At 37.8% G+C, this 16,268-nt stretch overlaps 2 protein-coding genes across 6 annotated transcripts in view; one reads left to right on the top strand and one right to left on the bottom strand.

The window, feature by feature from the left end:
- Positions 1-16,268, top strand: part of LOC126752165 (uncharacterized) — a 565,185-nt gene that overhangs the window by 141,170 nt on the left and 407,747 nt on the right. The gene's annotated exons all lie outside the window — the stretch shown is intronic.
- LOC126752167 (cGMP-dependent protein kinase 1) overlaps positions 1,364-16,268 on the bottom strand; it is a 31,648-nt gene continuing 16,743 nt past the window's right edge. For 4 of the 5 annotated variants that reach the window (XM_050462773.1, XM_050462771.1, XM_050462772.1 and 1 more), the window contains exons 3-12: positions 12,679-12,738; positions 9,050-10,192; positions 4,995-5,134; positions 4,576-4,859; positions 4,331-4,500; positions 4,032-4,270; positions 2,648-2,965; positions 2,357-2,588; positions 1,939-2,288; positions 1,364-1,883 (exon numbers count right to left, since the gene is read on the bottom strand). In XM_050462773.1, the coding sequence (XP_050318730.1) occupies positions 1,718-1,883; positions 1,939-2,288; positions 2,357-2,588; positions 2,648-2,965; positions 4,032-4,270; positions 4,331-4,500; positions 4,576-4,859; positions 4,995-5,134; positions 9,050-10,192; positions 12,679-12,738 (3,102 nt within the window). In that variant the 3' untranslated portion in view covers positions 1,364-1,717. The remainder of the gene's footprint in view (positions 1,884-1,938; positions 2,289-2,356; positions 2,589-2,647; positions 2,966-4,031; positions 4,271-4,330; positions 4,501-4,575; positions 4,860-4,994; positions 5,135-9,049; positions 10,193-12,678; positions 12,739-16,268) is intronic. The other variant, XM_050462774.1, reaches the window with a different exon arrangement.

Genomic DNA, 16,268 nt, shown 5'->3' with positions numbered 1-16,268 from the left:
AGGCTTTTTAGAAAATTAATATTAACAGGTATTTCTAATAATATGAGTTTCGATAAATCCTAAGTCTATAAAGGAAAAACGAAAGCTTTCTAAAAATGTCGACTTATTTCTCAACATAGTCTCCTATTAGTTCGATACGCTTATTTCCAACGATGCTCCAGTTTCTTTAAACTAACTGAAAAGTATACATATTTTCGGCATATCTGTATGATATTCCTTTTGAGTGTTCTCTTCTCATTAAGATAAAATTCAAAAATCAGTCAATTTGGCTATGGAAATATTTGAATCTCAAAAAAAGGTAGCCCTCAGTTTTCATGCTAATAGCATGCATTTTCTTTGAAACAAATTCGACGAGTCAAACTCACTATATCGATTGCTTTTTGGTCTTTTGTGTGTACTAGTAGATTAATGTTTCCCTGACAGCCATCATATAACTCCGAAACTTCTTCGGTTTCCTGTGGAGTGGTCTCACGGTCCAGAATGAGCAAATGCAGCACAGTTTTCAAATATCTAGTTTGGTACCGGGTGATCAAAGTAGATGTACCTTTTTAATGGCCTTTTTATTGTGATTAAATTGTGATATTAATGATTAGAGCCACGCCGTCTCTGGAGTTGCTTACTCTCCCTACATACCTTGCGTATTGTAGCCATCATCCAATAGACATTTTTCTTCCAACAGCAAAAATCCATTCACCGTCTGAAATATTTCTGTAACCATATTTTTTAAATACGTATCCAGTCGCTTCCTCACGCGGTCGAAATAAAACTATGAGCAGATATTCGTAAATGGGATTGTATGTATTAGATAATAGTAAATTTCTCTTAAAGTAGCCAACACTGATGACCTTGAAGTCACCATCGGAGAGTGAGAGTAAGTACTTAACGGCTCACACTCGTATTTCACAAACAGCAGGAGGTTTTATTGTGGCATTGTAGGAACTCAAATCGCTAGTTGTCAAAGTTATATAGAGAAGTGTGAGGTGAGAACATGCAGGCACTTTCAGCTGCATTGTTCAGCTTTTGCAAGAGTGAGGCTGAAACATCTTCGTATCTTACCTCGGCGAAACAGTAGATATTGATTGATAAACGAGGAAAGCACCGCGATCTTAGGTCTATTATGCCAGAAGATATAGCCACAAATGACATTAGACATCTCAACAAATTTGTGCTATGCTCAAAGCGCTTTATCTCTTTGTAAGGCTTATATGATCTCAAAAATAAGAGTTTCTGGGTAACATAACGGACGGCGTTGGGAGCTGTTTAAATGAGATACCTGTTTCAATCGACCTCTTAACCTAATCTAACCTAACCTAATTTAACCTAAGCAGCTTAGATTTTACAAATCAGTATTTCAATATACATATATGCTTTTCTAATATCAGTGAATCTTTATTTCCAAAAATATACCGTTATTTCACGTTATCATAAGACAATTTTCTTCACCAGGCAAGTATTTGTTTATCAATCTACACATGTAAATAGATTAATTAAATTTTTTTGTCTCAATTTTTATAAAATATCTAACTAATTTGGCTCGAGCGTTAGAGTCTGTCTAAAATATACACAAAATTATAAAGAAGTTTTGTCAAAATAAGTCGCTTAAACATTAATAATTATAATTTACATCTAAAAATAATTGTAAATAATTTTATTCTAACTTTAATTATGTAACATATAAATTGCTTTTTCGAAAAAATATTGACATTGCTTGCGCTCTTTAGAAATCAATATCCCAACCGCTCGTTTCATCGGGCGGATCATAGTCATTCTCCACACCAGCTGGTCCAAAGTACTGCAGGTCAGTATTGCATGTGATGGGTCGCTTTATCGGTGACGGCAATTGCTTGTATTTCAACTTATTCCAATCCAAATTGTCAAACCAACTGCAGGCGAATAATTTTTTATAAGATTATCATTTTTCATATTCCCAACACTCACCTATGCCGCTTAATATCTAAAATGCCGCGTCGCTGATAACCCAGGCGCTCAGCCGGCAATTGCTTACATAAATGCTTAATGAGTCCCTGTGCTGAACGCGGTATCTTCGAGGGCATTTGTATGACGTCAATGCCGCCCAATATCTGCTGGTAAATTTTGATTTGATTTTGTCCACGAAATGGTGTTTTACCCACAAGCAATTCGAATATCAATATGCCCAGCGCCCAATAGTCGACGGCGCGATCATGACCACGATCCAAAATGATCTCTGGTGCGACATATTCGGGTGTGCCGGCAAAGGTGTTCGTTTTTTGATTGGGCGGTATGTGCTTGGCGAAGCCGAAATCGACCTTTGAAGTGAGTTCGAAAGTAAGTTTTTTATGTTCTTCTTACAGTACTAAAGTGTTCCATAACTCACCAACTTACAATACCCATCCGTCGTTAACATTAAATTCTCCGGCTTCAAATCCCTATAAATAATATTGTGTGAGTGTAAAAAGTCAAAAGCTTCCACCACACAACCGGCAATGAATTTGGCGGTACGCTCATCGAAGAAGCGGCGCTGTGACATCACCGTCCAAACATCACCACCCATACAAGCTTCCATTAGAAAGTAAACAAATTTTTCATTGCGGAAAGTCTTATATAACCTAAAAAAAGTAAATAATGTAAGCTCAAAAACTTCAATGTAATGTAGATTACAACTTACTCAATAATAAACGGCGAGCTACGACACTTCATCATGACATGTTTTTCGCTGTAAACATGTTCTACCTGGTCCTGTTTGATTACATCGATTTTTTTGATGATTTTCAAAGCGAAAGTTTTATCATTGTACGTCACCAAATCCACACAACCGAAAGCGCCAGCACCCAATGTTGCTACCTTTTTCAGATCAGTTAGCTGTATGTGTGCGTATTCGTTGTCAAATTCGGATTGTCGTGTGCTTTGCTTTCGTTCGGCCGATTTACGTTCCTCGGGCTTCTCGCGCAGCTGTGGTATAGTGCCGAGATAGCTGATGAAAGCTCTGTTGGTTAAAAACGTCGATATTTTTGTAAGTTTTTAAGAAAAACTGTTTATTTTTATTAAATGAAATGAACTAAATGAATTGAGTAATGGAAGGCGGTGAAAGCTCATGAAAATAAGAGACCATTTCTTAGATGTAAATAGAAAGCTTAAAGTATCAAACTTTCACTAGGTTAACTAGACTAATAATATTTAAGAACACATTAAAAGCTTGAACTTTAAAATAAACAATCTTTTGATAAAAGCTCTAACCGCAAGTTCAAGTGTTTTTGACAAAGCTCTTAAAAAATTTCATCTGGTGAAAGCTCCAACCGAAAGATTAAGAAATTTGACAAACTATAAAAGCTCTTAGATGTATCTGATAAAAATTGTTATCGAAAGCTCTATTTAAATCGTTAAAACACGTACAAAATTTATTTGATGAAAGCTCAAGTGAAAATTAATAAGCCCCGAAGACAATTAGAATCAAAATTTATTTGATAAAAGCTCTTAACAAATATTATCTGGTGAAAGCTCTAACTGAAAGCTAAAGGAAAATATATAAATGAAAGCTTTAAGATATATCTGGTAAAAGTTCTCACTAAAAGCTCTAATAAAATCCTCAATACTCATAAAAAAACTATCTGGTGAAAGCTCAAGTGACTATTAATAAACCCCGAAAGCTATTGGTATGAAAATTTATTTCCTGAAAGCTCATTATTAAAAGCTTAAGTGAAAGCACATTCTTTCTCTGTTCAATTTAAGCTCTTTATTCCTGGAGTATCAGATCTAGTACATTATGAATTCAATAAACCATGAAAGCTCTTACCGAAGCTCATGTGAAATTTTGAAACTGCGAAAAGCTTTTGAATATAATTGTGTCTGCTGAAATCTAAAAGCTCAATTGAAAGCTTGCTTACTAATTTGAACCCTTCAGCGCCTGACTCTTTGGTATAAACACTGGTATGTAATCAATGAAACCGAGAAAGCTCTGACCGAAAGCTCAAGTGAAAATTTTTAAAACGTGAAAGCTCTTATGTTATAAATGTATTTGGTGAACTCAAAAAGCTCAATTAAAGCTCACTTACTCTCTGTCTAACTTGAGTACTTCAGTGCCTGGCGCATCCGCATACACGCTGGCTTGCCGTCGGTCAGCATTTAGAAGCGCTTGTTCACCGAAATAATCACCACGCTTCCGTCGATCCACCACACGTTCCACATTTTGCTCATTTTTCTTTTTGATAGTCACCGTACCACCACGTATAATGAAGAACTCATTGCCCACCTCGCCTTCGCGCACTATGCAGGCATTGGGTTCGTAGTATTTCTGTGCGTCAAAGGAAGTTAAAATTTTGTATTGACCCTATACTCCATACTTTCTACTCACCCGCTGCAGCAGATCCACCACTTTGTTGAGCACAGCATCCGATAGATCATTAAGAAATGGCGCCGCACGTAAAAATGTTAAATTCTCATCCCGTTCCTTTGACTCGGAGAGCACCATAATCTGACGGAATGTCTCACGTGTGATTTTCCACACGCGTGCATTTGTCGTCGCTACGAAGAAGAAGAAGTGAGGATATTATTTGCGTCTCATTAGGCACCACCATGTCATTTGTGAATTGCACTTACCTCTAACCGATGCCAAACGATTAGCATTATAAAGTATGGCCAATTCACCGAATACTGTCGTCGGCCCAAAACTACCCACCACCTTGCCACCCTTGATCACATCGAAGTAACCCGTTTCGGAGACATAAATTTCCGAACCCTCATCATTTTCATGTATAATGTAAGAGTCCTTTTTGTAGAATGTCGGCGCCATCGCATCGATGACCATCTCCTTGCGCTCCTTGTCCATGTAGTTGTTGAGGAAGTCATTGCGTTCGATGGCCTTGCGTATGAGATTGCGTGTTCTGCATGCCAAGCGAGGGATAAACCATTGTGTAAATGTGTGCAAAGTGAGTTTATGTATGTGTGTGTGTGGACATGTGTGTTATTAGTTTGCTTTAGTGTGTGTGTGGTAATAAATTTTTAGAGATTTCGCTTACTCATTATCCTTTTCAATGAACTCGATGTGTACGTCCTTCTTGGCGGGCAAATTAGGACGCGTGAATATCAGACCGCCCTCGACGCGATGAACCTGTGGTGTGTCGCTGTTATCACTTTCCTTTGGCGTTGGCGTTTGCTCCTTTTCGTTGTTCATCGTTCATGTGTGCGCGTGAGTATGAGTATATGTGTGCATGTGTGTGTGTGAAAAAGTAATAAATATATTGAGGTTGTTAAAATAAATGTGTGTTGCGAAATTGAGATAACAAATAGGGGCACAATTGAGCAATAAATCGAAGGTCTGACAGCAGTGTACTTTTCGAAATTGAGCTATAAACAGTGTAATTTCGTAAACTTAATTGCAGCTACCGAAGGTGGGTTGACGCTTTAAAAAGCACATACTTCGGACCTAGGCTAACCCACATTTGTTGAGCATGTTTTTTAACAGGAAAATATTTCAGAAAATATTATTTTTCGTAACTGTAAACGTTTTCCTTATTAAATACTCATTTTGTAAGTAGAAGTGGTTATCTTTCGGTATTTTAGGTAGTTTTTGGTGGGTTGGATTAAGGAATACTAATGTATTTTTGTTTTAGAACTTGACTATACGATTCAGGTTGGGATAATGAAAGCCACTTTAGTTGTTACTCTATTAGGTAGGACAGGTGAGAGAGGTAGCGCCAAACTACATTTAAATAGTTCCAGCTTGGTTTTTGGGTGAGAAAGTTATAGCAAAAGTTATAGAATTCCGTATGTTAGAGCTGAATTTATGGTGAGCTTATATTCTGTTGGGATTTTCTTGTAAGAACTTAAAAGTTAAGTCTTTGCCTAGCTTCTACCGTGAAGTCATTGCTGTGATGAGTTGACTACGACTTCCATATCCTTAGCTTCTCTATGAAAAACGACAATTTCTTTCGAATTGCGGCTGTCTAAGGTCAGTTCCGTCTTGGATATGTTGATTTACACTATAGGATTCCATAACTTAATAATTCCTTGGAGTTAACTTAGTGTGTATTGGAGTCTATCATAAGTCCCTTGAAGTTGGGACTAGGACAAACTGTCTTATCTTTATTTGGATTTGACCATGAAGTCATGTGGTGCTGTGATGGGTTGACTACGATCTACAGACTATGGACTTCTCTATTTAAAATTTCAATTCGTTCCGATTTGCAAATCCCGAAGGTCAGATCGGAATTGATTATTTTAGATTAGAAAGCTACAGTATAAGATTCCGTAAGTCAGTATCTTAGGTTCTTTTTTTGTCTCTCGTAAGCCCTTGGAAGTTAATCGTAGGTCTAATTGTTTTAGATTCTTTTAGATTCGAATATTAACTCATATGTCGCTGTGATGACTTGACTATGATCAAAAGTCTTTGGAATATCTGTGACAAACAGCGTTTCAGAGCTCGAATTAAGAGATTCAGAAATATCACCTGAATATAATTCCACTTATTTTCAAATATTTCATCTTCAGAGTAAAGTTGATTCCTCATCTCAGGAAAATAGACCCAGTCGACTTAGCATAAGAGTTTAGTTCACAATATTATATGTGGTCCCTTCGTAATATATTTCCTTCTAGCGAATGTATCTCTTAAGAGTAATACTTACGTTTGAATCTCAATTAATTGAAATCTTCTGCGTTCTACATCTAAGCACTCACATCTCGCAAAGTCATGTACCCATTGCTTTTCATAGTTTGAAAAAACTTACTAAATCTGCCTCTGGAAGTGAAAAATTGGGTTCAAGGGAAAGTTCTGCTCTAAAATTCTGAAAAACTTGTGCACCGTTAACATCTCTGTGACACACGTCGATTCGAAGCCCTGATTGTCGCGGTTCGAAAATACCGCCTATGACATTCTTAAACATTGTTCCTTTCTACTAGCACCGGATTTATACAAATGAGAATCATATTATTTTATCTTCAAGGCTAAGGTGACTATTTATGAAGTGAATTAAGTCTCCGCATATGAAAAATGATAATATTGCATGTGACTTCCTGGTAACATCTGTGTTTTTTCTAGCGTACTCAAGAACGTATACTTTTTAACATCAACTGACGTTTTGTTTCTACTGCATTCCAAATCAAACCAGTTCAACATTTTAGCATACGATTAGAGCCACTCTCACTTTCTCTCTAAAAGTCTCGGTTGTTGTTGTTGTTCTAGCGGCAGAATTGTGCCGAGTTGACAGTCCTTGACCGGATAAAAAATTTGGATCCGTTCCGGACGTCGTGGGAACGGTAGAACCAGGTCAAAAAAGTCTCGGTCTAATGTTATTGTAATATTTACAAATTTTTAAAGTTAAAGACTTTGAATGTTTTCTTTGATAAATTTGGCGAAGGGAGCTTTGTTGAGAGAGCCTAACGCTCACCTCAGAATCCGAAAATATAGGATATGAACTCATCCTCCATAAGATAGATATTCTCAGATGCCAAAATAGCAAATATATCAATTAATAGTAAACATTATTTATGTTTCTGGCCTAAAAGTTCAAAAAGTCTGTGCCTATTGTTGCTGCAATGTTTATAGCTAAAAGCTGAAGATTGTGAAAGATTTATATGATCAATTTGGAGAATAAAGCTCTTTTGAGATATCCTCGTTTGTCACCCGGACTACCGAAATATGGTTACACAGAAATTCTCGATGAGAAGGACATTCTCAGATGCCAAACTAGTTAAGAGATCGGTTAGAAAATAATTGAGATTTTGTACAGCGATCTGTGCTCTCTTGTTGATTAATATTTGACACTATTTTGTGGTTATTATGGGCTGGATTCACTGAGAAGCTTTAGCAGGCCGAGTTTTATTTTTCAATTTTTCAATACTAAGAAGGCATATCAGGTCGAACATTTTCGAATTTTGAGCTAAGTTCAAAAATTTATTTTTATTTTTAATGTTTTTGTTTGTGATTACCTCTACGAGTACACCTGAATCACGGCCAAGTTCACTATTGATGGTTATTGTTGAATTATCGCTGAGATTTAGTATTTCACTGAGAGTGTAGAACTGACGTTCAATGCTGAACTGAAGACATGGAATATACAAAAATAAAATTTCGATAAATACTTGCCAAGTTTTTGGGCTGAGAGAATTTTAACAAAATACAATGCGGACAATAGTGTATTTGCCAAAGACAGGTGCAGAATGAGAGGACAGTGAGAGAATATGTGGAAAACATTTGTTAGAGAGTGTGGAATGCTAACGGTGTATTTTGTGTAACTTGTTTGTGTTTGGAGTAATTGTGAAACTAGCGAGGCTGAAATAAATACGGATGGATTTGAGCAATTTCCGTGGAAAAAGCTTTCTACGACAACAACTCAGAACTAATCACATACGTAAGCTCGAAATCGACCACAGAGCTTTCATGCACATGAAAGCACAAAGCGCTGTTTATAAGTTTCTAAAATAACTCTGAACTAACCACATGTGTAAGCTTCAAATATAGCTAAGAGCTTTCACGCGCTTGAAAGCACAAAGCGCTGCTCATAAACGTGACATCAAACACATGAGAACTAATCACATGAGAACTAATCACATATGTAAGTTTCTAATATGCTTGAGAGCTTTCATACGCATGAAAACATAAAGCGCTGTTTATAAGCATCCAAAATAAATCAGAACTAACCACATATGTAAACTCGAAATCTACCTCAGAGCTTTCGTGCGGCCGAAAGCACAAAGCGCTGCTACCAAACGCGCCACAAAACCCACGTCAACAATGCAGCGAGCTCTAATAGACACTTTACGAAACTCATTTGTGGCAAACTCTGTTGATTTTCAATGTTAGCATAAAAGCTTTGCTAACCACATGCTACGCTGTGTGAGTGTCGGCGAAATAGATTTACTGAGGAATTTTGAAAGTTGCCACAAATTGTTGAACATATTTATCTACTTCTCAGTAGCATGTCAATTAAACGCGCTAAATGGCAACAACTACACTAAAACGGGTGGAAAAGTACACTAAAGGACCAGGACCCACGAGCTTTTGACTACAACCACCTCAATGGAGATGTACTATATGTGCCCCCCTTTGTCGCTTACACAAATAGTGTGTGCTTACTTTGTCATTTGTTGCATCACTCGCCGCTGTTGTTGCCTCCGTCGAGCCTGTACCAGCGTACCGCACATCGTAGCCAGGCGGCGTGGCAAACTCGGCGTTGGCGCTAATGCCGCCCTCTTCGATATGCGACGTCGCTGTGGTGGACGTGGCGACCGCAGAGCTGCGCTTGATTTTGTTGCTGCGCATCGAAAGCAACGAAGCGGACGACGAGGCGGTGGTGAGCGGCTGCGGTGGCAAAGGCGGCGGCGGTGGTATGTGCAGGTCCTCTGCAGGTGGTGAGCTCCCCCTTGCTTTACGCCAACTTTTCGATTTCGATTTGCGTGTCGTCGCCTGCGGTCCGTAGAGCGTGGGCGAGGAGGCGGCGCTGGCGAGGCGACTGCCGTTGTGTTGTGTGTTCCACTCATGGCTGTTGGGTGCTGGCAGTTGCAGCAGGGAGCTGAAGGTGCCGGTGTTGTTGGTGCTATCCGTAACATTAGCTGTTTGCAACTGTACTTTCTTTGTTTGCTTTTGTTGTTGTTGCTGCTCGCTGCCTGGCGTCGTTACCGCTTTTGTGCTGCGATAACTGCCGGCATCTAAAGACTCCGCGGACACAGTGTCCTCTTCGTGCGCATGCTGACCAATAAAGAAGCGCACCGCCAGCGTCGAACCCGGCGTGGTGGGTGTATCCTGGTCACTGCTGTTGCTCCGATAGCCGTTAGCCTGCTTTATGTCGACATGTAGCGCACCAGTCTGCGCCTCCACTATTTTGTCGAGCTCTTTTGATGCTCTGCACTCCTCAATCCCATCGACTTCATCGCGTTGTTCTTCTTCCTCTAAGTTTGGTGCATCGCTCGGCAGCGCCGTGGGCCGCCGTCCTTTCACCGGCTTCAATAGTGAGTTGCTTGCATTGAATTTGTTGCAGTTGTTGTTGCTTTTGTTGGCGCTATTGTTGCGGCTGAGATTGTGTGCTTTGTTGGAAATGAATTTTTTAGGCGGCAAACTGGTGACATTGCCGCTCCCGTTGTTGACCAAATTGCCATTTGCGTTGTTGCCATTTATGTTGTTGCTCTTTGCGATGTTGTTGCCATTGCCGTTATTACTGCCAGCCTTGTTGTTGCTATTGCTTCGGTTGTCAATGATTTGCTCCTGTGATTTTCGTAGTAGCTGTTATGTCATTCGCGCGCATTTTCAGTTGAAGTTCGGTTGCGTTTTTGGTTGTTTGTGTTGTTAGCGGTGCAGTGGTGTTGTTAGTTAGACAAAGCATGTACACAAACACACACACACGCATTTAAAGTGCATAAAGAGTGGAGGCCCATATGCGGTTGATAGTTTCGTGTGAGTTAGCGTTGGTTAATAGACGTTATTGTGTAGTTGTTAATGCATTGTTGTTGTAGTTATTGTTGTTGTTAAACGTGTTGTTGATAGTTGGTGTTTAGTGATGGCATGGAAAGAAAGACAAAAAAAGAAACAGCGTTGTGCGTAAGTGTTGTGGCATTAGTAGATGGTGGGGCAGTTCAGCGAGTGCTTAGTACACAAATACATATACACACATGCATAATTTACATAATCTATTGAACTTTCAACAAAAAAAACATGCCTAAACAAATCTACAACTAAAAGTATTGAAATTCTATAAAAATGTGGAACTTTTTTCAACATTCTGAGTCCAAAGTTATCTCAGGGCATGGGTAAATCTTAACAGTAGTCGATTGCGAGGAGGGTTCCCGAACATACTCTTGGTGTCTAGCGGTGAGAAACAGTTAAATCAAAAAACCAAAGATATCTACTCATGAAAGGTGATAAAAAGCCTGAATCAAAGCGGGATTGTCCACAAAGGCTTTAAACTTTATGGTACATATTCCAAAACGAAAAAAAAGTCTGAGTTACACGATCTTGGTGGTCAATCGACTGTCGCAAAACGTGAAATTATCTGCTCACCAAAGTGTTCTTCCAATAAATTTATTCATTGATGCGATGTGTAGGAAGTGGCGCCGTCTCATTGAAACCAAATGTCACCGAGATCACGAGCTTCAATTTCAGACATCAAATAGTCGATAGCGCGATAACGGTCACCATTGACGGTTATGTTCTCACCGGCATCATTTTTGAAAAAATATAGACCGATGATTCCACCGGCCCACAAACAACTAAAAACTGTTGCTTTTTCTGGATGAATGGCAGCTCTTGAATCTCTTCAGATTGCTGGTCGTCCCAAATGCGACATTTTTACTTGTTTACATACCCATTGAGCCAGAAATGGGTCTTCGCTGAACAAAATTTGGCTTGAAAACGTCGAATCTTCTTGTTACTTTTCAAGAGCCCATAGAGCGAAGCGGTGTCGATTGGGAAGGTCCAGCGACTTCAGTTAATACAAAAGCTGTATTTTGTTTGCTTTCAATTTAAGATGTAGACATAAAACGCGCCAAGTTGTTTCATACGTCCGCCCGAGTTGCTGCGAATGGCGCTGAATCGACGCTTCACGGTCTTCGTGTACACTCTCAGCTACAGCTGCTATATATTCTCACTGGGCGTTGTACATATTCTATTTGGTCGAATATTATCCAATATTGAATGCTGTGTCTCAAGATGAGTGATGGTGTTGCGAATAGTATGCTCAGTAGGCCGATTATGTTGACCAAAAGTTGAGCGAAGCGCTCGAAACACACTCTTTACATAACGTGAATTTTCGTAATAAAGTTAAACGATTTGTAGACGTTGTTTCGAAGAAAGGCTTTGCATGATGAAATGCCAAAAAATACTGAACAAAAATTACATGACAACTTGACACGTCTCATGAATGATCTGTCAAAAAAAAGCTATTAAAAAAAGGACCCCTACCTGGATTATCTCTTATATACCGCTGCTTAGATCACCTGTTATATACATTTCTGTATACGTGAATTCCAGTAGGACTTAACGTAGTAATTTTAGGTAAGATTTTAGTACAGAAAATCGTTTATAAAGAAGATTGGAGCAGCAAGATTAAAATTGAATGATTAAATAGTCGTTACTTCAAAAAAATCTATAAATTTCACCGAAAGAATTTTAGTTGTTCTTAAAAGGCTTTGAAAAGATTTGAAATTCTCAAAGGGAGAACTTTTGATTAAGTGATGATTATGTGTAGCGATAGGACTATTGTACTAATATGGGAATAGTAAAGCACTAAAAGTATCATCGATACTATAGAAAATTATCGATAGTATTACCAACTTAGTTGATTAATACTAGCACCTAAGGGAATAAATGCACTTCAAAATGCAGACGGAAAGTTATTTTTTTATCTTAGTTTTTTAAATACAATAAAATATATTTTCTCAGTTTAGTTAACAACTCTTTCAAATTTCGAATAAAAGTAGAAAAAGCTATAAATAATTGAAACCTGGAAATTTTTCTAACACAAATCTTCAATTTTTCAAGACTATTTATAGATTACACAGATAGAGGCTTAATTCTCCAGAAATACATGAAAAAGTTAGTATATTTATTAGCTTAATGAACTATGTGTAATTAAACTCGCATTATCCCACACAAAAGACATTAAACGTTTAGTGAAGCACACAAATGAGTATCTTTTAAGTTATGACAACATTTAAACACAAATAAATACACTTCAAAGCAAAATTGAGTCTTCTAAAAGTATATATGCTTACCTCACTAGATTTGGGTGTAAAAAGCGCAGTCTCCTCTCGTCTTATATAACGGCCAATTTGCTGCAATTGAAAAAAGAAAAATATTTTGATTTTAATAATAAGATTCTTTGAAATGTGAAATTATTGTGATTTTTATGATAGACTTTCCAGACAAAGATGCCTATCCGGTGAACTTTGTTGGAATGACATTTCCATTAAACATTATTGTAGATGTTACTTTAACATTGCTTCTAATAAGGCGACTTGGATGTAAGTAGGCCTTCGAGCATTGTATAAGTTCTAAAAAAATTCAATACATTGTTTTTGCAATACAAGATTTTTTTAAAAAGTATCATGATTGGATATCTCTTAAGAAAGTGTTTATTTATTCATCCATATCTACTTTGTCCCCTTCAAAGTAATTACCCCCCCATATATTGCAATCCAGCAATTAATTTTTCTGATCTTGACCATCTCCTCCTTTGATGAAGTTTTTATCTTCTCAATTGTAGCGTATTGTCGTCCTTTCATGGGTTAGTACAGTTTTGGGAACAACAAAAATCACAGGGGTCCAGGTCTGGGGAATTCAGTGGCTGCGGCACCATTAATATGTTGTTTTTGACCAAATATTCGCGTCACGCAACGACGCGTGACCAGGGGCGTTATCATGCTGCAAAAACCCATTTTTGCTCTTACACTAATCCGTTCTCCTGGAGGGATTGCTTCACCCAAATTGCGCATAAATTGTAGATAATATTCTTTATTAACCGCAGAACCCTTTGGCAAGAGCTGATGCACGACGCCTCTGCTATCGCAAAAACTGTTAGCAAAACCTTCTTATACGACCTAACTTTATGCGCTTTTTTCGGTCTTGACTCATGCGGCAGCTTCTATTGCGATGACTGAGTTGTGGTTCCTATCTCAGATTCGTAAACCCTTGAATGGTCACTAGTGATGGCCTCTGAAGCATATATGGGTCCTCGCGGACTGAGTCCAACATCTCCTAAGCAATGTCAACGCGACGCTGTTTTTGGTTAAAAGTAAGCAAAAATCAAAGACGAATTAATACGCCAAAAAAGCCAGCTGTCAAACGATTAACTAATCGAACAGAGTTGCCGACTTATTGTCGGGGGTGAGAAACAAAGCTATCGAAAATCGTAATACAGCAGCCCACGAAAATTCAAATTCGTCGAGACCAAAATCTAGTATGAATTTTTATCTGGTGTAGTTAAAATAATCCGATTTAGGCAAATATACATACTTTTTTATATTTTGTTGCCACTTTGAAAGTAGTTTGATAAAAGCACTCTTATAGAAACTCTCGTACCTATTGTTGTCCGTAAGAGTTCCACGAACTCTTTTTCAAATTTTTACCCAAAAATCATTCGCCACCACTATTCAGTAATTAGAAAAGATTGACTATATGGTGGATGTATAAAAATTCTCGCAAAGCTTTGGCGAGTCACTAGATGGAAGTTGTTCTAAGGGAACACATTCCCCTTTTATTACGAAGGCTAGCCGCGTTGAGGGTTTTTCAAATTATCAGTATCCACTTATTTGTATGATTCCACCAGATCAATCATGACTTTGATCAATATTCAGCAGCTGTTTTAAATAGATTGTTTCCAGTCAATACCTCAAAACAGATAGCAGAACTTTCTTGTATAACACCACATAACGCAGTCCGATACAAAGCGGGATACAGTTTACCAAATCCCTTATTAGTTTTTATGTCCCATTTAGGGAGACTTAACTTGGGCTGTTTCAATGGATTCAATCGTTGAAAATGTTGCAGCTGTATTTAGGAAGTCTACTTTATCACGAACATAAGCGTTTGAGTGACACAAAGTATTCAGTAAAGGCCGTGAAGTCATCGAGAACTTACATGCTGGCTGTGTTCCAAATCTTTACATCGTGACAGCAGGAGAAAGGTAAGGTTCGTGAAAATCGTTGTGCTGGCATCAGAGAGATAGAAGAAGATCTCAACATCTCTTATGGATTGACTTAACAGATTTTCATAAATGTTTTGAGTATAAGTCAACGTGACCACGCTAAACTCGTACCAAGACCGACGTCGAATAGAGGTCGCACTAGATTCATTAAACCTATCATTACTGGTAATGAGTGGATTTATTAACGTGACGTCGAAACTCTGTAACAATTTAACAAATGGAGCTCTAAAACTGACTCGCTAAAGGAACTGAAGTCTATCCCTGCTGAGTCTTATAACAAGCGTATGGAAAATTCCAGTTATCGTTGTTGTTTTAACGGCTCTGGGTCTCTGAAGGCGATGTTAAGGACTTATGTACTTTAAAATAAGTGAAAGTGTTTTTTTTTATCCGTCCGGGTCAATTATGATCACTTTTATGTGTGTACATATATGTATATGTATATATCTGTATCTGAGTCGTGTAGAGCTTAAGTAATTGAGTCCGTTGGGATGAGAAAATAGTTACCAATGTTCAATCAATTCCCATATGACTCGGGAATGATATGGTGCTAGTGTGGTGTCATATTTCACTTGAAAAGATATATTAAAAAAATTATATTTTTACATACAATTTTATTAAAAATAATTATAGTAATTCCCTGATACCTCCAACTTCTCGATTTGATAAATCTATTACATACATGAAAATAGGAAAAAAAAAGAAAAACAAATATTTAGCCTATTGTATTCGTAAGTATATATGTATGTATATTGAACCCTCATAATAACCTTACTTGCTTGCTGTCCATCAATATCCCACACGCGCATTAAAAATTAAATACCGTTAAAACGCTCAATCATACAGAGCTTTGGTGAAAAACCGTTATTTATAACGGAATCATATTAACAGCTGTAAACATGCGCTCGCAGTGAGCTTGTGTGCCAACAGTCGTCCTTGAGGCTAAGTACCGTTCCTTGCGGGCAACAAAAAAAGTGGCAAAAATAACACAAATAGCGGAGATGCCACAATTACATGCTTACAGCGATGGCATGCTTACCTACAACAAACACACACGTGCAAATATTATTGTGTATTTTAAGCAAGCACCGATAAGCGTTACACACACACACACACATTTATGTTATGGCGACTTGTGATTTCATTTGACAACGATCCATCACTGACAGCACATCAGCTACCACACCTCTAACTGTTTTTGATGTTATTGCAGCACTGAGTGGCATGACACATGACATACACATACTGAAACAAACACAATCAAATATATATATTTATATATATAGATATATTGATATATATTTATGCATAAAGTTGACAGACATGTGATAAAAAATTGATTGCTTTCAGATATGCCCTTATTTCTATGTGAGTGCGTGCCTGTCTGTGTTTGTATAAACTCCAATAGTCGTATGAGTGTGTGTGTGTATGCAACATTTGGCTCACTTTGTTTACACAATTCGCTATCAATAAGTTGTTGCCTTCGATTTTTACTGCTCTTTTATTAAATAATGTTTTGTGTCGTGGCATGAAAAATGAGAAAAATATTAAGAATCCATCGGTAATATTTGCTTTTTGTTTTGTTTTTCGTTTTCTTGTTTTTTTCCTGCTTTTGCTTTCATTTGTATTCACTTTTCGATTTAAAATTGATAGATAACATTC

The sequence above is a fragment of the Bactrocera neohumeralis genome, chromosome 3 (genome assembly GCF_024586455.1).
Source record: "Bactrocera neohumeralis isolate Rockhampton chromosome 3, APGP_CSIRO_Bneo_wtdbg2-racon-allhic-juicebox.fasta_v2, whole genome shotgun sequence".
Taxonomy (NCBI): Eukaryota; Metazoa; Arthropoda; class Insecta; order Diptera; family Tephritidae; genus Bactrocera; species Bactrocera neohumeralis.
Note: the sequence above shows the minus strand (reverse complement) of the source record. Positions and strands in the feature narration are given on the sequence as shown.